This window comes from Oryzias latipes, chromosome 23, assembly GCF_053564925.1.
Source record: "Oryzias latipes strain Hd-rR chromosome 23, Olatipes_Hd-rR_3.1".
Lineage (NCBI taxonomy): Eukaryota > Metazoa > Chordata > Actinopteri > Beloniformes > Adrianichthyidae > Oryzias > Oryzias latipes.
In genome coordinates, this window is record NC_136259.1 from 294,895 (window position 1) to 316,149 (window position 21,255).

Sequence of the window (21,255 nt, forward strand, 5' to 3'; positions counted from 1 at the left end):
TGAAAGGTGAGAAGGTGTGTATTGGGCATGAGCATCCCCCTCAGCCTTCGGCAGGACACTGCCGCTGAAACGTGAGGCTGTTTGAGTTCAGGACAGCCATGCTGCAACGTCAAGATGGAAGAAACAACAAGGAAAGACAAGGATTTCTAAAGGAATGAATGGATTTAGAAAACCAAGCAATGAAAAGACATGACAGTCAAAAAAATCTGTTTTCAAAGATAAGAGAAGGACAATGTCTGGAGGGCAGAAAGGATCTGTTTCTGCTAAGATGAAAGGTTTCTGTACCTCTAAAGAGTTTTTTATGTGTTTCTAACATGTTCTTGTGGCGTTTTTGTGGTGATGGAGGGCAAATATAAAGAAAATATAGCTGTTGTGAATCAGTAGATGAAAAAAGGACATCTGAAAAAGATTTGTGACATGGAAAAAACACTGGGCGGGGCCACTAGCTCCCTGCTCTGGGCTCTCAGAAACGGAGAGGACCACTACACCAATGGTCCCGCCCCAACCACTCCCGCTCTGCAGAAACTATGTCCAGGTTTTCTGATTTTCACTAAGAACTGCCTAATCATACCATATTTGGACTGATTATGAGGCGAACTATAAGACACTTAAGTGAGAAAAAAGAGTCAGACTGACTGATGGACTAGTCAGTCAGACTCGTTAAAAACTGTTCACAGTAACTCAGAACAGGTTTGTAACACACTACATGTTAGCCGTGTTAGAAACTTCAGCTGCGTTAGCGCTTAGCCCCCAACTTTGTTTGCAGCAGGTAAATAAACAAACTGACACCGCTAAAACAAACCTCACTGAGACCACGCTAACTCCCAACCTTGTTAGTAACAAAAAAAAATGCACAGTTTGATGGTGTTAGCTGTTTTAGCGTATTTACAATACTGGTAGCTCCAACCTTGTTTGCCCCACGTGAAAAACAGAGTAATACCACAAAAAACAGCCGTTACTGTGACCACACAAACTCCCAATCTCGTCATTAACATGTAAGAAAAAACTGTCCAACACTGCTACATGCTAGCGTCATATTTGCCAATAAAAGGCTAAAGTCGGAAAACAGAGTTTTCGGGAATTGAGCTCAATCCACATTTACCTGCAGCTGTGCAACTCTAAATAATGATTTCAGTTAGTCTGTGAATTCCAAGTACAACGGACTGATTTTTTATAAATCTGTGAAATGTTATGAGAAATTCCCTGAAGGCAGTTTGAGTTAGTTAGAAAACAATACCAGCCGGCTTCATTGTAAGTCTAAAGAACATGATCCTAAAGCCGAGGTGGATATTTGAGCCGCGTTATGAAATCTTAAAAGTCTCTTCTTTGAGTGTCGTCTTGTGTGGGAAAACCTGAAAAAATATCTGTGAGTAAAACTAAGATAAGCAACAGTCCTGAGGCTTTAGGAGCCTGGAGGGAAGTCAGTGAACGTTTGAACCTTCAGTCTGTCTCCAGTCAAGGTCAGGTTCTTCACAGAAACTCCTTTTGAAACCGCTTTACTCCCACAAATCCTTCTCTTTGAGACTTTGGCTAATTAGAGAATGACTCTCAGATTTGTTCTAATTTTAAAACTTAGCTAAGCAGCTATGGGTCAGCAGTGCAGTGTGTGTAGAGGATGGTAAAGAGCCTCACCTTGTTGTAGTAATGGAGCTGGACGGAGTGCCACTGACCGTCGCTAACACCATAGGGGACGTAAGGAGCCACCTTGGTCTTCCTCTCTCCTGCAGACAAATCAATGGTTAAATACAGGAGGACTTCATCAGACTGTTTCTTTCCACCAAGGGCCCATCCACAGCATTCTCAGGTAATCCACTACTGCACAACTGCCCCTGCTGGGGGATATGGGCTGTTTGTGGGTGAAAAATGGGCAATATCAAAGTCATACGCAAAAATCTTTTCTACGGGTATGCTGCCAGAAGCAGCTTCTAGCCAACACCTAAGGGTAAGTAAGGGATGAAGTAGGGGAGACACGGGCCTGTTGTACCGATTTTTCCTTTTTGCAACTCTTCGAATCCTGTGCTCTGTGCCAGGACCCTGTTAGTGATGTTCAGGTGGTAACTGCATGCTTGTGGAATGCAGCCTGACAGCTAGAAACGAGGAAACTGGTCATCTGAACATGGTTTGGTGACCTACAGGGCCTTACGTATCAGGTGCACACCCTGTGCCGGCAGCATTTGTGGGCGGTCAGCAAAGGGCCAGTACATGTGCCTTGCTAACGAGCAATGAGTACGGTGTAAAGGCACTGAACGACAGCATCCCTGGTATGATACAAGTGCATGTAACTTACTCATCCTTGCAAATCTTTTAATCCACAACGCTCTATTTTCATGACGCTCCTCGACTTGTTCCTCAGGGAACTGCAAAACACTCCTGCTATCCTTAAAAGATGAAGCCGCTCATCTCTATGACCCCCCACGGGCCTACGGACATCCCAAAAATCTGCAGCACCTGTACGGGTCAGCCCAGGTACAGGTGCATTTGACTAAGGCCAACAAGAAAACCAAACATGTGATCTCTGGTCTCTCTGAGTTTCCATGTTTCTCTGTTGGCTGATGAAGGCACCTTTGGTGAACTGGTGCTTCTATCATCTCCTGACTTTGTATACAGAAAGTTCATTTTGGTTACTTGGACAGATCATCAGAAATTCCACATGTGAATGCATGTTTCCAAATAGACCAAATTTGCTGTCTCTGCCAGAGTTCAGATGGGCTAACACACCCCCTCAAAAGAGGAGAAAGATCTGAATAAATGGTTTAAGAGTGGAAGCAACCCAGCAGAGGCAGCCCATAACAATCCAGGATGCATCATCAGAGGTGGGAATTTCCCACTCTGTGTGTAGCCAATACAAAGTTGTGTGCAGCTGCTGACATTTAGGTTCAGGGCAGAAAATGCGTTCTTTAAAATATGTTTATGTCAGTAAACAATGACCAGAACCAGCAGTCCGAAGGAGGAAGCAAGTTTGGTTTGGAACCAAGAAAATCGTAAGCAAAGACTTTTTACAAACATCAAGGAAAAACAGACAAAAGCAGGAAAGACATGAATGCAGTCCTTCAGTTTAAACCATTGAAAAATGTTATTTATAATTAGATTTAATGAGACTGAAAACTTAGAGGTTAACAAACATTTTCCACAGGCATGAGAAATCTTTCAGGACAAATTACCCTGACATGCACAAAAATGCAGAAACCATCAATCAACTGTTGGGAAAGCATACATGAGGCTGTGCCTTGTGGCTCTGAGTGAGAAGACGTGAGCTGACGGCGGATTGACTGAAGGTCGACTGTGTTTGACAAAGGCAGGAGCCGCCTGGAGAACAGCGACGCAAACAGTCGGTCTTTGTCTGCACTTCCAGCCAAACTGAAGAAACATGCTGCAATCTTTTGAAACCACCTTCCTCCCACTTTGAGCATTTCATTAAACTGGATTTGATTTGATTTTCCAACATATAGGATGATGAACATCCGCTCATAATTAGAGGGCCACAAGTGTTAGCCCTCTTCTATGTACGGTTGTTTTTTAAAGCTGTTCTTAGGGAATTAAAAGTATGTTTTTAGCAGTGAGTTTAATGAAAAATAATGAAATGGCTATTACAGATTGTTTTTTTTTTCAGATGCTTTATTTATCCCTCAATGGGGAAATACTTCCCATTTGACCCATCCCCTGGGGGAGCGGTGAGCTGCAGCTGAACTGTGCTTGGGAGGCGGTTGCGTTAAGGGTCTTGCCTAAGGACCCTCACTGAGTGATGTTAACTGCTCGCCATTGATATGGTAATTGCCCCCATTACCATTGTTTCTTCCCCTCTGGGAATTGAACCCTGGATTCCTGCATGGTAGCCTCTCACCTTACCAACCGAGCTACTCAGCCGCCTCACTCAGATTTGGTAGTGACGTATGGATGGCGTCCCTTTTAATTCACAGAGAGAAATGAATAATTGCAGTTTGAGTCCAGCTGAAGTTATATGACACCGAGTTTTTTATATATTAGAATAGAGCAGTGAAAGAAAAAGCCTTACAAGATCTGCACTGCTTCAGCATTTGGCACCAAGCCTCTTCCAACAGTAGATGGTTGACATGCGCTAGTAAACAGCAGAGAAAGAAGCCCCTCCCTGCTTGTTTAGTGTGAACACCATGGGCTAAATACCCGAACTGAACACAGATTTCTTCAACCTTCGGTGCAGGTTCTTGAACGTGTCACACTGCACATCACGTCGCCGGTGTGTCCATTGCTAAACACGCGTGCTCTCCCTTTAACCCTTGTGCTATCCTAGGCACTTTACCATTGGGAGTTGGGTCATCTAGACCCACTAGACAGTGCTCTGAACCTTTTCTCTTCAATGATTTGTGATCTTCACTGGTGTCCATGGATTACATGAAATCTTTCCACCTTTATCCACCTTAGTCATGGTAGGAAGAACACCTCAATGGAAGGGGGGGGGGGGGGGGGGGTCATAGGATAACACAAGGGTTAAGATGCAGTCATTCCTGTCTCGCTCAATCCAAAACCTGCAGCAGCCGTGTGGGTCAACCTGTACAGGTGCATGTGACTAAGGCTTTGGACTGCTTTCAGTTGGTTCTATGAATTGGGTTTGAATATGGTGGTGATGATAATCATTTTCTGTCCTTTGTCTGGTTTGGTTTTCTTTCAAACACAGCGCTCCTAAAAACAAAACCAAGACTAAAGGGGACCAAATGCCTGGGGCAATAGGGCAATATTGCCTGACAAAGAAGCACAAAGACGGAACCTGCTAGTGCCTCCTCACTACATCATGTTTGACATTTTCTGAGAAAAATCCTATTTATTGTTGTTTCCTCTTCAAATTTGGATTGTGGGGCGTTGTTTTTTTGCAACTCGTAATAGCTCTTACATGAGCTTTGACACTTGAAGTGGAGCTCTTAGACAGGAAAACTATCCTTTTGCCTTGTTTAACCCAATACCAGAATGCTTATTGTGATGGTAAAAACTGTCCAGAAACACGTGTTTTTAGCTCATGTTTGGATTTTTCAAATCTCTATTCTTACATGTGATTTAATCCTGAAAGAGAGAATGCGTTTATGTTTGGGGCTTTAAAACTCTTCAACATCTGCATGAGCTTTAGTATCTTGTTGAAATGCAGACATGTTCATCAGTTCCCTTTGGACATGCGGCACACTAAAGTGAAGCACTCATTCATGAAGAGCTGTTCAGTCATGTGTCGACACACATTCAGGTGCAGGAGACAGAAGAACAGAAAGCCTCACCTCCGGAGAACGTGAGCTGAATCTGCTCCTCGATGATCTCCAGGGCGATGAAGTCGTGTTTCTCGTTGAACCTGCCGTTGTAAAGGAGCAGAGCGTTTCTTTCTCGTGTGGCAAACCTGCAGAGACAGATGCACGGAAGAGGTTTGATTTAAACATTTAGCAACTTATTTCTGTAAGTATCTGTAAATATCTATAGTCTACTATAGACCATGGACGTGTAGTGTAGGATGTCAACTAAGTGACGACTTCTTCAGACTAAATTGGAACATTCCAAGTTTACAATATATAGATAGTATATAAAAAGTATTTAAGTGTAAAAAGTTCAAAGACGGCTTCACTTTTAGTATAGACTAAGAGTTGTAGTACACTTGAAGAGACAACTTTTTGCTAAGAGAAGACCCAACACTCGCTCAGATTTGTGTCGTTGAATAGATACTGAGAAGCTTTCCAACGAAAACAGGCCGACAATGAAAGCATCTGGATTTATGACAAAACCCCGGCGCTACTCTGGAGAAGAGACTTTCCAACGACAGTATGTGAAGGACGTACGCCACATGGAGGAGGCGGTTCTTCAGTCTTAAAGGTACCGTGACTATTGCTATTGGCAGCACAAACTGGTGTCTGCTGTCCAAAGTTCAGCTGCTGTTGTGGAGTTGAAGGCGAGGGCAGAGAGTCAGTCGACAGATGCCAGTGAGGCCAGGAGGCCAGGAAGCCCGGACGGCTGTAACCAAACACTGATAAGGAAACTCTTTACGCGGCTTTTCCTGTTTTCAGGGTTCTACACCCTTTGCTCACTTTCCTGCCATCCATGAATTTAAGCTCATTGTAAGCCTACTATGTATGTAGAGCACTTGTTTTCATGATCTTTAATGTCCCACTCCAATGAAAATTACATTTTTGGTGTTTTTAACATGTTCTCTCTGCATTTTTCTCATAATGATGATATAAAGAAAATTGAGCTTAAAATAGCCTTTGTGGGGGTGTTAGTGAGCAGGCAATGCACTAGGCAGCAAAGAAGACATAGAAAATTGATTAAAGGTAATATTTTTAGGCACTCTGTACTACTGCTGGGCGATGCTGGAAATTCTGGTATCAATTTGATACCAAGTAACTACAGGGCTAGTATTGCCGACACGGACACTTTTCCTTGAATTGTTGGGATTATAGAATCATTTTGAAAATACAACATTTTTGGTGAATTAAGTGTATAATAAAAAACAACACCACAAACATATATATATATATATATATATATATATATATATATATATATATATATATATATATATATATATATATATATATATTATATAAAGTTAGTTATAAAATAACAAAGTCACTAGTAAAAAATCAAGCAAACAACAGCAACACTGTAATAAAGTGACGTTAAATGTGGGAAATGAGTTCTCTGCATTTGACCCCTCGCCTGGGCCCAAGACCAAATGGACTCATCGGTTCTGAAAGCTGAAATTCTTTCCTCCCTGAAGGTGGATTTTGCTGCAACGCTTCGACAGGAACCACAGACTGCGCCTGCGGTCCAACTGCTGCAGTGAAGATGGAGCCAGATAGCAACACTGCTAGAATGAGCTCCGAGGTGGAGGCCATGAGAAAAACTACGGTAGACGTGGAGCGAGAGCTTTCCCCTCCCACTCTGAGGATCTGACATCTCTGCAAAGCACAGTGGGAAATCAGAAGTTAACATCCTGTAAGAGAAATGCCTGGACATGGACGGAGCAATGAGACGCTCCAATAGTCATATTGTTAACATCCCTGAATCCCCGGCTTCAGCTCACCTGCAGCAGTTTCCAAACTGCTGAGGGAAGTTCTACGGACAGATGAAGACGTCCTTATTGACCCTTCTCACTGGGGACGATGAGCATGGAACCAAATCAGCAAACCCCGCATCATCATGACAACCATTCACTGTCATCAGGACTACTTCAAGATCCTCCAGCACACCAGGGAGTGTGGACCGCTTCACAGGAAGGGGACCAGCATTTCCATCTTTCCCCGTTATCCTCCCAGTGTGGTGCAGGCGGGGTCCGGCTTCAGCGAGGTCAGCGGCCAAAAGGAGTTAACGATCAAATGCCTTGCTAGGCGCTTGTCCAAAAGGGTGGTCATAATGCTTGTGGGAGGAGCTACTGTCAAATGTGTTTGGCTGTGTTCATTGCTGCTTAATGATGATGTTCACAGACCAGATTTATTTTGAAGAGCTTCACAAAGACATCAGCAGCATGTCTGGGATCATGACATCATTCAGAGACTTTCCCGGTACGGTGAGCTTCACCGCCTGCTGCAGGAGCTGCAGCTGAATGACGGTCGCTTAAAACCTTAAAAGGTTTTTATTTTTATGTGTTAATACGTGTTAATTCATAATTTTGATGTCTTCAGTGTCAATCTACAATTTTCATAGTCATGAAAATAAAGAAAACTCTTTGAATGAGAAGGTGTGTCCAACCTTTGAGTCTGTCCTGTATGTCCTAAAAACAACAAAGGCTTTTGGAATCTTACAATAAGCACATCACCATATTTAACAGAACACTGGGAGGCCTTTTACAATATTTAAAAGATGATTGGAGTGGGACTTGGGTCAAGTAATAAAAGATTCCCTCAGGCCAGACTTCTGACCCGGCTGATATTTCTTCACTTTGTAAACTTTTCTGGTGAGTGGATCTCAAACAGTTACAAAACTCAAAGTAGCTGGTAAATATTTTTACGATGACACTGTGTAGGGTCTGCCATTATCTTGTTAAATTTGTATATACCTGTTGGTATTCTAGAGACACATCAGTTTTGAGACAATACGGCTCCCTTCTCCTTATTCAGCTCTGTAGATCTAGACCCCCTAGATCTCACAAGGAAAAGATGAACTTAGCTTGTGGAGTCACTAGAGAATAACAAAAAGCTGGCTATCACACATCATCCAGCTCACATGGTCTTCATTACCGTGATCTGTGCGGTGAATGGTCATTAAAACACGGCTGAGTTCAACCCTGGAAGATTGCAGGTTGGATTCTCGCCTCACCCACCCATGTGAAGTGTCCTTGGGCAAGACACTGAGCCCCACCTTGGCGCTGGTGGAAGGTTGTGCCGGTGTTTGGCAGCGGAGCTGCCATTCATCGGTGTGTGAATGTAGCATTTGTGAAAGAATTTCAATTCCTGTGGACTTTCTAAATAAACATTTAAAAAGGGAGACGGGACGTCTGAACCACAACCATGAGCATTCTTGTCTGGTTATGGGATGTGGGAGATGGCCACTAGTCACATAACTAGATGAAACCAGCCTGTGCTGATTGGTTCTTCAAACACCTAAAGTAGGAATATAATAACAGAGAATTCATCAGGTCCTGGGCATTTTCCATTTTGCATGAACGTAATTGCTTTTGTGAGATCTTGGATAGAAAAAGGCTTAAAATAGAAATAAATTGTAGGTCCTAACAAAGTTGAGGGACAGGAAGTCATCAAACTGGGTCACAGAGATAAGAAAGTACTGCTGGAAGCGTCCGTCATTCAGCTGCAGCTCCTGCAGCAGGCGGTGAAGCTCACCGTACCGGGAAAGTCTCTGAATGATGTCATGAACCCAGACATGCTGCTGATGTCTTTGTGGAGCAAGGCATTTGACGCTCAAATCACGCTTGGTGTTCTCTAAAAATGACATCACCAAACCATAGCTTTTCCAACCTCTGGGTTGGAAAAGGGTTTTCTGATCGACTTAGAATAATATATATTTATTATATATATTTATTTTTTTCCCGATTATTCTGAATGTATTTGCTTGTCTCTTAAACCTTTTAGTGTTTTATTTTTATTTGGATGAACTGCATCAACATGCGGTTAATTTCCTTTTCAAACAAGCTTCAATCTGGAAGTTGAATGAAAGTTAATTAATTCAAACTGTGAAGAACCCAAGAACAATTTTCTTCTGAGCTTTAAAGATAAATTGACTTTTTTGTTTGTTCCCTTTTTGGTAATAGAAAATAACAGTGGCCAAAAAAATGTAAAAAGGAAAAATTTATAAAATAAAATTAAAAAAAATTGATTCTAATAAAGACATTTTGATAAAAATGATGGTACCGCGATTTAGCCGCAGCGTCAGCTGTTTTATGAAAAGTCCCGCCCCTTTAACTGTCTCCACCAATCATTCTTGGAGGCTTAATCATTCGTCATCAGTCTGACCAATCAGAAGTGGTTAAAGTCTTCACTTCCTTGTTCTGATTCTGCTCATAAAGTCTCTCAGTTCCAACAGAAATACCAGCTAAAGCTCGTCTTTAGCGGCGTAGCTTTCCACAGAATCCGGTGTCAGACCGTGGAACAAGAGAACAAAACAATGAAGCTCAGAGAAGAGAGTCTGTCTGGCATCACTACATCTCCCATGATGCATTGGGATAGAGCGACAGCGTCTCAGTGCACAATGAGTCGTCCTTGTTAAACTTCTTGAAACCACAACGAACACACATCAAACAGTTTTTAAATCTTCTAACTTAACTTTTATTCCATCTTTTAGAAAAACATCTGCAGCTTCCAGCTTCTTCTGCCACAATTATCACAAAAATGTATGTGAGATCATGGAGGGACTGTAGATCAATACAGACTATGAGTTTCTCCTTTTTTTTTATTTTTGGATGCTGGTGTGCCACGGGATTTTTGTCATGGTTAAAATGTGCCGTGGCTCAAAAAAGGTTGAAAAACACTGATCTAGGGTTACGGGTGAATGGGTACCTAGTTGGGTTTTTTCTCAAACGATGACCCTCAAAACTGACCATGAACTCATCTGTCAACCAAAGTTTTCTAGACTGAAGAATCAGGCTGACCGTCCAACCAAACAAACTGTATAAAATATGTAGTCAAAGCAGTTTTCAGCACAAATGAAACAGAGTCATAGTAGAATGGATATCTGCAAACCACCATGGATCTGATAAAAGTCACATCGCTCAGGAGATTCAGCAAAAGAAATGATCCGTTCAAGTGGTTGCTAGCTGGTTAATCAGATGATGTTGTTCTTTTATAAAGGCTGAATCTAAAGCTGCGTGTGCTTTAATACACAACAAGGATAAGGTTCTTTTATTGTGGTGCCCTGCCACATGAACCCTTTAAAAGAAGCATCTTCACAGTAACACACTTTGTTGTTCGTATCAAGAAGATGAATGGGTTTTAGGGAGCGACTCACATGAGGGAGATGGTGAAGTGGAACCGCTGCCGCAGACCTCTGAAGGTGACGAAGGACTGTCCAGGAAAGCTGCGGGTGGTCATCTCACAGAAGGGTTTCTCGTACTCCCCAGGAGGACACTGGCACATAAAGCCTCCAGCAAGCCGGTTGACGCACTCACCGCCGTTCTTGCAAACACCAGGAACACACCGGCCTGAAGACGTGTTCAGTTCACAATGTTCACCTGCAGAAAGAGAAAAACAACCCTCTTTTAGCTGCAGTTCTTTGTGTGTTCTACTGGGGGGACGGGGTGGGTGGAATCTGGTGAGGGAGGGGCCCCATCTGTGTGTGATTGTCCTGTGGTTTCTGTTTTTAATCATTTTTATTTTTTAGGATTATTTCATCTGCTTCTATGTTAAGCGCTTTGTGTTTTTTTAGCTGAAATGAAAGGCGCTCTCTAAATAAATAAAGTTTGAGTCTGAGTTCAAAGATGACCCAGGATCTGTGTCTGCACAGGCCAATGCACACTCTAGATGAGGCATGAACATGTCACCGTGGCAATTTATCACCATTTCACTAGTTTTGTTAAAAAACGATCTCAACTAAGACGCAGATTTAACATCAGCTGCTTGGAATTCACTTGTTTTGACAAGATGCTTTTGGTTGTCAGTCAAGCCTGTAGGTCACACATTCCCATGACTGATTAAAAAAATAGAAAATAAAGAATAGATTTCTTTATATCAATATTATCAATAGGGTTTGGTTACTGTTCCTCTCACAGGTTGTTTTACCACTCACTATGAGAACTGGATGGAGTGTGATGTCACCCGTAGAAATGAGTCAACACTTTAGCCAATCAGGAGAGAGCTTGTTGGAAGTCCACACTACAGGATCCCCCAGGAGAGGATTTTCCCCCCAGTCCCATCCCAGAGCACAGTTTCAAATCTGTTAATCTGACTCCCACTGCTTCAGTTAGTCATGATGTCAAACATTCCTGTAACTGTCGTTGTATCTGCTCCCCGCTTGCTTCAGAACAGCTACTTTTATTCAACATTCTTATTGGTTGCTTCCAACTCCTGTCCCGGTCCCATTAGAATTTTATCCCATACCGTCCCGGTCCCGTGATTAATGGCAGAGAAGACTCCCGTGGGAATCCCGTTACCTGTGGGATTTCTGAAAACACGTCACGCTCTAGTCCACACGTCTACCAGCTGAAAGCGGGCTGGAGAGAATCGGTCTATAAACGATTCAAAGGTCCATGGAAGACCAGCTCCTTTTACTGAGGCATCTGATTGGTCAGTTCACATCTTAAATAACTTGTGCTACAGGACAAAAATATCATAAAAACATTTGGATTATCTAGAAGATGTTAAAAAGGTTTCAGATCCAGAACGGTTCTTCTGACCAATAGTACGCCTGCTGTTTATTTCTCTATAGACGTCTATGGGAGTTTTGCTTCAAGGGACCACTTCCTGTTTGGAGCACAAGGGGGGACGGGTCGCTCAGTGTTCAATATGGATTTACATACATGGTCCACAAATCAATAAATAAAAGATTCAACTGCCTTTTTGGCGATATGACAAAGTCAATTCTTTAACATAACTGGAAACAATGTATACATATATGGTGTAATTAAAATTATAAATGAAAATGACTTTTACCAGCTTAAACAGCTTTAAACATAAAAACATGGCATTTTATAGATATTAGTAGTGAATCATAATAATGTTTTGAGGTTTTGTTTGAAGTATGTGAAAAAACATGACCATATGTTCAGTGAACACAACACATCCCTCACCGTGGTTCCCCTCAGCCAATTGTAATTGACCTGACTCGTTAGAAGCAAGCTTGTGATTGGATGGGATTTTTGTTTGCACCACATGTACAAAAAAAGAAAAAGACAGAGACGAAACAGGAAGTTTGCCAAAAATGGATTTTTTATCTTCTTACCCACATTCTTGTTGATATCTGTGGCTTTCAGCCGTTACCGTGGTTACTCTCAGAACTACACAGATTTTCCATACATATTTCCATCCTTTAAATACCTAGTTGTTAGCAGGAACAAAGAACTTCTTATGAGCTATTTCTGAAAAACGTGGCTCCTAAAGGCAGTCATGTGATCATAATTTAGAAGAAAGATTGCAAAGAATAAAATAATTGATTTTAGACACATTAGTTGTCTACAGCCGACGCGACAGTCATTTCAGACATTTCCTAGAATATCGTATAACTCGACTTACATTTTGCAGCGTGTTCCCTCACTATTTTGCGGTCTTACTGTTTTTCAGTCCAATTTTCCTCATTTTTTTCCCCAAAACAGCGAACGGTGTTCTGTGTCCTGATTGGCTGTAGACCTTGTCAGTCAATCTCAGTGCTGTGTCTGCTGTGTTCAGTTTGCCAGATCTCCATGAATCTCTGCTTTCATTCTATAACACTGGACTCATTTCTATGAGGTTTGAGAGTTAAAACAAGAGAGTAAAGTCTACAAATGTTCACGTCTGTCTGAGAAAAGTGCATCAAGTGTGTAATCAGGGGCTTGGCAGCATCAAAACATCTGTAATTCTACATCAGGGGTTATGGTTAGAACATAACTGCCGTGATAAACAATACACCGTTTTCTACACGGCATGAAAAATACAAATATCTATGTGACTCTTACATATTTGTATTTTGAAGCACAGTGGATTATAATAAGGAGAGTTTGCTGGGTCATCCATATTATATTACCTATAATACAGTTTCATTTACTTTTCCTGCAGCAGTGATAGCTGGAAATTCCTCTTTAATGAGCCTGTGGAAGGCTTTTGTTGAAAAGAACCTTCTGGGATTGAGCCTCCTGGCTTTTGTCATTGCAATTACACACACGTCTTTTAGACAGTAATGCTATTGGCGTTGGTGCCTTTGTGTCCCGTGCAAAGATTTCTGTCAGCCGCTATCCAGACAAGATCTCTGCATCCAGGGTCCATGCAGACCCGCAGCACTGCAGGGTGGAACCAGCTAATGACCCGTCTCTCCTCAATATAATCCTTTCTTCCAGTAGGAATTATGAAGATCTGTTTCCCTGTAATGTAGGAAACCCAAGGAGGACGGGGACAGGCCTCTGCCCCCCACCCCTTTGCTGTCATCAGGCATATAATGGTTCCTGATTGGCTCTGACTATCTGCAGTTGAACTGTGACCTTCAAAGAGGGAGACACTGAGATGCTGGGAAATATGATGGAGAGGATGGAGGCGTTCACCAAGAAAAAGAGGCAAAAGCCGGACAAAGCAGGAATAATCAGGTAATTGGATCAGATAAGAGGAAGAGGAAGAGAAAGGGAATGTTGGGATGGACAGATGGCAGATGAGGAATGAGGGCAGTTATGGACTCTGTTGGGGGGGAATAGAGCAAAGCTACGTCTGGTATCAGATGTACAAAGGGGAAACATGAGGGAGAATATTACTGCCATCAGGAAATATTTCACAACAATCTGAGAGGGAACAATGAAGTTTCAAAGCACACAAACGGCACACACACGCTGCAGGGCTGCTCCAACTCTCAGACTTTCTATTCCTTTTCTTCTTTTTTCCTTGTTGTCAAGTTTTATTTTGAAATTCCTCTTTTTCTCAAACTTCCTGTCAGAGCTTATAGCTGTAGATTGTTTTTCCTTTCACACATTGTCATGTCATTGTTAACAGAACTTATTTTAGCATCCCTTTGGGATTTATCACTATCACAAACATTAATAGGTGCAATACTGCCAAACAAGAAGGAATCGTAACTTTGATGAAAGTTTTTCTTGCAGCTTATTTCAATTCAATGAACAAAAAGGTTTTGGGAGCACATTTGTCAACCAGAATAGTATTTTCTTAACATGACACATCTCTTCTTTTTTAAGTCAATACAGACTTTAATGGATCAAGGATAATCTCAAAAGTGAACAAAAATATGAAGCAATAAGCAGGTATAAGTCTCCAGTTTAGGTAGAGAGTTACTGTTTCAGAAGTCTGTAAGTGCTCTACAGGAGCCTAGCTGGGTCAAACCCATTGACTGTCTCAGAGAAGCCTCTCTCTTAAACCAAAGCGTGGACAGAGATTCTCTTCTGTTTTGGACACAGTTTTGCGAAGCTTCAGTGTAATTTCAATGAGGCAGATCAATTTGTTTTAGCGTTTAGATTCTTTTGAGCTCTGAAACTCCTCCGCCGTTTAGGCAGTGAACAGAATTCCAGTGGATTCTAAAGAAAAGCAGCTTAATGCTGATTCATGCTGATGGCGTAAACGGTCAGTGATGGTATGTCCTCTCTGACACTCGCTGGTGTTTGTAAGTGCTACCGAACATACAAGTAGACGCGTTTCCATTGACTCTTACCTTGCGCAAATTGGGTTTGCGATGATAAATTTGCCTAATGGAAATAGGTCAATTTTGAAAAATGTTTTTGCGCTTGGAGGAGGTGGTTTTTGAGGCACGAGTCACTTGACCAACAACCAGATACCACTGGCGGCATTGCACAGCGGGCGCCACCAGAGGTCCCACGGCGTCACGCCGCTCATCCAAAGTTGGGCGTGTCATGTGGAATTGCTGGATCCACAGCTCCTCTGGAAAATCACCAACCATGATTTCCCAAAATGGCTTCATCTGTAGCCCCTCCCATGTGTGAGGAGCTCACCGCTCCACAGCCTGAAAATGGCTGACGTCTCCTTTGATCGATGATGATGACGCTAGCGCCGTGGCAGACATATGAATGGATCTGCTGTCAATCAAAGTATTGGTCACATCCGTCGCCGTGCTTCTGAAGGACTTTGTGTGAGTTGGGTTGTGTTTATTTGCAATTATTTGGTTTAATGGAAAGAGTGTCGTTGTGAAATTTCGACATTTCTAGAATTTTGCTTAAGTTTTGCTCATACTGTATATCTTCTTATAGTAGCCCCGGCGTTTATTGGAGACAGGCGTCTAAAGCAGGAACACCTGTTAGGGGCTATCAGAGACCTGCCACTATTGGAAGACATACGGTGTGAGTGATGTAACAACAGCTACAGAAGCAAAGGACAGCAGCAGTGCGGTCACATTCAGATCCTCCACACAGCTGTTTATCAGAGCCTTGTTTTGGCAAGAAAGCCGTAAACTCCACAGCTTTACAGGTTGAACAGACACTAAATGTTCCTCATGGTCTCTTTGTATTACAAAAAAGAACAATTTCAATCCCAAGCTTCTAAGCTGCTGTGGCTATAATGATGTCCTAAATGTTATCTGACCGCTTTGAGCGGTCAGTGAGCTTCCAGCAGAAATCTGCTGCTCGCTAAGCTCTTGTCTGTTCTGCTCTCCACAGAGGTCAACCTCTGGTCGACTTAAACTGTTGACAGACTGAAGATTTAAACAAATCACTTCAAAACTGGTAGATTTTCCCTCAACAAAGCAAAGTCAAGTGAGACCCACCTGTGAAGTCCTCCAGGCACTCGCAGGTGTACCCGCCCTCTCGGCTGTGGCACCGGCCTCTGTTCTGGCAGGGCCCGGAGTAGCAGAGGTCGATCTCCGTCTCGCAGTAGTCTCCGGTGAAACCGACCGGGCAGCGGCACCGCAGCCCGTTGATGGGGTGGATGGGTCGAAACAGGACCGTGTCAGAGGCGATGAAGGGTGGGGAGCTGTCAAACTTCAGGACCGACACACACTTCATGTAGTTCTCACAGGGTTCCCGCAGGCAGATGTTATCATCGAACGGCAACACCTGGAGCGGAGATAGGTTGTGGTTCTGTACGTGTACATGCTAAACATCGGGGCATGCGCTCACTGTCAGTTACCTCCTGGGATGAGATCGTCCTGAGAAGTGTCCTGTTGAGGTAGATCTGCTCCTGCAGCTCTTCGGAGGGGAAAAACGTCCCTTTGTCCAGACCACCTCCTGGCTGCAGCGCCGAAAACGTCACGTTGAGGATGGAGCCTTGCACATCCGTGTCGTTTTGGATGTTGAACACAAAGACCTCCTCCCTTTTGGTGGACAGAACGGTGGCCACGCCTTCCAGGAAGAGGCCTAGCAGCGGAGAGAGGAAGCGCTCCTGGGACATGTTCTCCAGACGTACCGTGATGCTGTTGGTCAGCATGTCATCCGTGATGATGGTGACACGCAGAGTGCAGTGCGCCTGAACTCTGTGGAGCCCATCTGGAAGATTTAGGAAAGGAGGTGATTGATCATCACACACTTTGACTTATGGCAATGTTTGACAACACAAAAGGAAATTAAAAAGTAGAAAATAGAGCTGGCCAAAATACCATTCCTGCTTTTCTTCACACCAAATTCGATTTCTGATTGTTATCATTTTTTTTCTTCTTCCCTTTACTTTCTTAAACAAAAATTACAAATGACGGATTATATTTAACAAAATCATCTCCTTTGAGTATATGACACTTTCATATATTGGAATAGAGGTGTGAAAGAAAAATTCCTGTAACGAGATTCTCAAGATTTGCACTGCTTTGACTTTTTGCACTAAGCCTCTTCCGTCTGTGAGTACAGACTAGTGTGAACACCATACTATCATAGCACATAGAGAAACGCACATACAAAAATGCATGTTCAGCGTGTTCTTGCCCGGCTGATGTGATCTTTGCAGTATGATCAAAGTTACAGATCATTCTATTTGCACCACTGATACAGAATCTCCTTTCAGTTATCCATTTTTCTCATTGCAACAGCGGTCAAAAACCTTTCTGGAAGAAAAACACCTTTCTAAGGTTAGCTAGAACACCAGTCTTTATAACTGACACCAAAGGTAGCGACGCACTCAGGATAAATGACCCAATATGGCCCCCACACCCACTACAAACAAAAATGACATCCAGATAAAGGAAAGATCAGATCAAAGTTGTTTTTTTTCTAGACTTAGAAGATTGTCTCAAACAAAAACTACACCACAACAACTTGTGATCTATTGATTTTTCTAAATTCCACGAAAAAATAAAGATTGTAGAAATTTCACATTGAAATGACATTCCTTCAAAAATGGAATCACTTAAAAATAAAAAACAGTAGCCTTCAACACAGAGACAGTTAACTTCCAGTAGCAGAGGGAAACCTTTGGAACTACTTCCTGTCTAAGATGACACTGCACGACTTTCCCTCCTTTAAAAGGATGAAGATCACATGAAAATGAAACCTTAAGGTGTTTAAAAAGTAAAAAAAGTCCTTTTCAATGATGAAACATTACAGCCATATCAGTACGACAAGCTGACAAAAGCTGATTGAACTTTACAACATCACTAGGAAACCATTTTAGCCAAAAATTGAGGAAGATCTTCTCAGTAGAGTCCTGTGTTACGGGCGCCAAAGCTCAGGGCGCCATCAGACAGAACAGACTGATTGAGAAGACTGACTTTGTTGTGGGCAGTAGGAGACCAGCATGTCTTTAAGTACTAGTATTTCCAAAGCTATACAGTAAAAGTACACAAATCTTTGGGTGGAGATAGTACAGGGGTAGGACACTAAGGATATGCTAGCGTGGCCCTGGAATTATGCAGAATTGGATGTAATTGAAGCTGAAATGCATTGACTGCATGTGAAGGACAGAGTTTTGCTGCTTCGTTGCCAGGAGGGTTGTATCTGATCTGCTGAACTCAGACTACTAAGAAGCGTGTAGATGTCATTCTGGGGACGTGTTCTCATGTCGACTCCAGGCACGTCCATGAGCGGAGTGGGAGGCAGAGAAGACACAGGCCGAGTGAAATACAGCTGACGACAGGTGGCGAGGCCAAATTGGCGGTGGGGGATAATACTGTTGAAGCGGCACAGGGAGATGGGTCGGATTGCACCGCTTTGGCTGTGCCGCCATGAGCATGGTTGTGACATACGTGTGTGTTGAAGGGTCGTATTGACGCTCCACCACAGGTGTCCTGCCGTAAACTAGATTATTGCTCAGAGCCAAACACAACCGGTTACGTCTTCCAATGTCCAAGCTTTGGACGACCTGGACTGAGAAAGGACAGCCACCCTGGGGCAATAAGGGGCAGCTGCAGCTCACTTATCTGCTGTCTTGTGGTAAAATGAGGTTGCTCGTTCAGCAGACTGAGTATGTAGCTGAAAACCACTCCACACCTGTCTTCCTGCGTCTGTGGGGATTGTTATCTCACATCCTGCAAGACATCGTCCACCTGGACAAGCTCCTGTGTGGACTCCCGTTACCGTGACACAAGCTGTCATTCTGTTAAAGTAGACCTGGAAAGATGCTTGTAAGATTTATAAACAACTCCTAAAGGCATTACCAAAGTAGAATGTCTTTTTTAAATATCAGCTTTAGATAGAAACAATAAAAAGGCCTCTAAAGATGTGAGAAAGAGCACTGGAATGTCGGAAACGTAGAATCTAGGAACGTTTGGTTCAAATGTCAATAAAAGATGGAGACCCTCTCTGATGAAAATGTTTTTAACATGTTCTGGTGTTTCTCTCATGATGGGAGACATATATTAGGAAAATTAAGCCAATTATTGTATATTTCTCTATTGATCTCTGATGAAAAACTATCAGAACTATTACAGAAAATAAGCGGGGTGGGCCGCAAGCTTGCTGCTCGGTTCCACTGTAGGACTGCTGGATCCATCTTTGGTTCAGTCTGGCTCAAAGCTGGATGACTGGACGGCTCCAATGTTGCTGTTGCACCGATAATGTTAGGTTGGGGGGTGAGGGGCTGTAAGCTAGCAGGAGAGAGTGTAAACAGAGAGCTCAAAGTTATGGATGACAGAAAGGGGGGCGTGGTTGCTCCATGCCAATAGTCCCACCCACAAATCAAAGGTTAATGTCAATAAACTACTGCCGCCCTGCAGAAACTATGTCCCAAAAAAATCAACGTTTTTTTTTTTTAAATTTTGGCTGAAAACAGCATAATAACAATTAAAAGAACAAATCAGTGACAGAAGATGAATAGATGATTGGAGTGGGACTTGAAGACATTGTTTCTGACATTTATGCCGTCTGTACATCGCCACGTTACCTTTAGGCATATGCGTCCTTACCAACCAGAAAGAAACTGGCTGCTTGAATCAAAGCAACTTAAAGTTAAACATTTGTGACTAATACTTTCTGACCGGAACTAATAATCCTATTTAATGAAAACACCATTTCTAAATTCCTTCTTTCCCAACTGACACTATTTATAGAGCCCACCAGCTGCTAGCATGGAGGCCCCCACTGTGGGAGACGAGGATGAACCCAAGGGCGTGTCGGGGCAGATTCCATGGAAAACACACACTGATGGAAGAGACACACAAACACACACACACACTGATGGAAGAGACACACAAACACACACTGATGGAACAGACACACAAACACACACACACTGATGGAACAGACACACAAACACACACTGATGGAACAGACACACAAACACACACTGATGGAACAGACACACAAACACACACTGATGGAACAGACACACAAACACACACACACACTGATGGAACAGACACACAAACACATACACACTGATGGAACAGACACACAAACACATACACACTGATGGAACACACACACAAACACACACTGATGGAACAGACACACAAACCTGATGAAAATACACATCTAACAAATCAGCTGCTGATCAACCACAATAAAGCTTGGCGGCAGCCACACAATTTGTCATCCTTGTTACGGCACCAGTAAATGTGGATGAAAACATCAACTCCAAGTGAGTGAAACCTTCTTTCAAGCTGTTTCAGTAGCACCACCATCCACAGGTCTGTTTAGCAGCTGCTGAGAGAGGGAGACCCACTTGCAACCGCATAGGGGTTGACCCGAGCAGGTGTTGTGAGTTTTTTGGTTGTACATATCTTAAAGGGGGGCCCAGGTGTGTCTTGAAGTTCCCTCAAGGAACTGCTGGGGAAAATGTGACATACAATTGTTGTGTGTTAAGTGTATCATGAAGTATTTGTAAGGCCTTTGTGGTACAGTGCCCTTACGCCACACTCTAGTCATTAGATAAGCATTAATACTGACTGTCTTTACAGTTGGAGACAGGCTTTGTGTGAGCGGGAAACGGACATACCTGTACGGGGCGTGTGCTTATCACATGAACAGCAGTTCATGTACTTATCACATGGACAGTAGTTTAGGGCCCCTTTCTCAGTTCGCAGTACTTTGAGTGAAGGGCTTGAAAGTACTGGTAGTGGATGGCGTCCCTTTTAATTCACAGACGTTCCAACCGTTTGGAAACTGATCATGGAGAAATGAATAATGGTTGTTTGTGTCCGACTGGAATCATATGTCGGAACAGAGCTGTTAAAAAAAAACCTGGAGCGGGATTTGTGCACCGCTTTGACATTTGGCACCAACTCTCCCAACTGTAGGTGGTGAAGATGCACCAAGAAGCAGCAGAAAAAGAAAAACGTGGGAACGCCCCTCCATCCGTAGCATTACCCTTACATGTTGTAAAATTGTTCGACCCGTCACTCGCAGAAGTAGCATGAACATTTTTGCTCTACTGGTCTAAAAAACAAAGACCTTGATATTCCGTATGGGTCACCTACAGGTTTGCCCCTCTTTTTGCCAGTACCCACCCGTATCCCCCCATGAGGCCAGTTGTCACTAAGGCATTAGCTTGTGTTTGTAGAAATGGCCACACATGCAGACACACAAAGGGCTCATAAATGTGTCGTCTTCAACACGTAGCTGTGGTTCTTCCCACACACACTGTGGTCGTAACAGCACACGCTGCCAGCAGCTGTCGCTGGAGGTGACAAGCACACGCAGATTCTAACAGCCCACAGAAATGTAAAACAGCCCTCCACGCCACAAACGCCCGCCGCTGGCCGGCATCGATGTGTGCGACAAACAAGCGCAGAAACCTTCAGATGGAGGTGATTATTGAGGCAGCTGATCTGCAAACTTTAGTGTGAAGCACAGATACGATGTGT

General features: G+C 43.1%; 1 protein-coding gene across 11 annotated transcripts in view; it reads right to left on the reverse strand.

The window, feature by feature from the left end:
- Positions 1–21,255, reverse strand: part of celsr1a (cadherin EGF LAG seven-pass G-type receptor 1a) — a 154,347-nt gene that overhangs the window by 99,172 nt on the left and 33,920 nt on the right. For all 11 annotated transcript variants that reach the window (XM_078941872.1, XM_078941873.1, XM_023952122.2 and 8 more), the window contains exons 2-6: positions 16,158–16,513; positions 15,796–16,084; positions 10,405–10,627; positions 5,238–5,353; positions 1,633–1,721 (exon numbers count right to left, since the gene is read on the reverse strand). In XM_078941872.1, the coding sequence (XP_078797998.1) occupies positions 1,633–1,721; positions 5,238–5,353; positions 10,405–10,627; positions 15,796–16,084; positions 16,158–16,513 (1,073 nt within the window). The remainder of the gene's footprint in view (positions 1–1,632; positions 1,722–5,237; positions 5,354–10,404; positions 10,628–15,795; positions 16,085–16,157; positions 16,514–21,255) is intronic.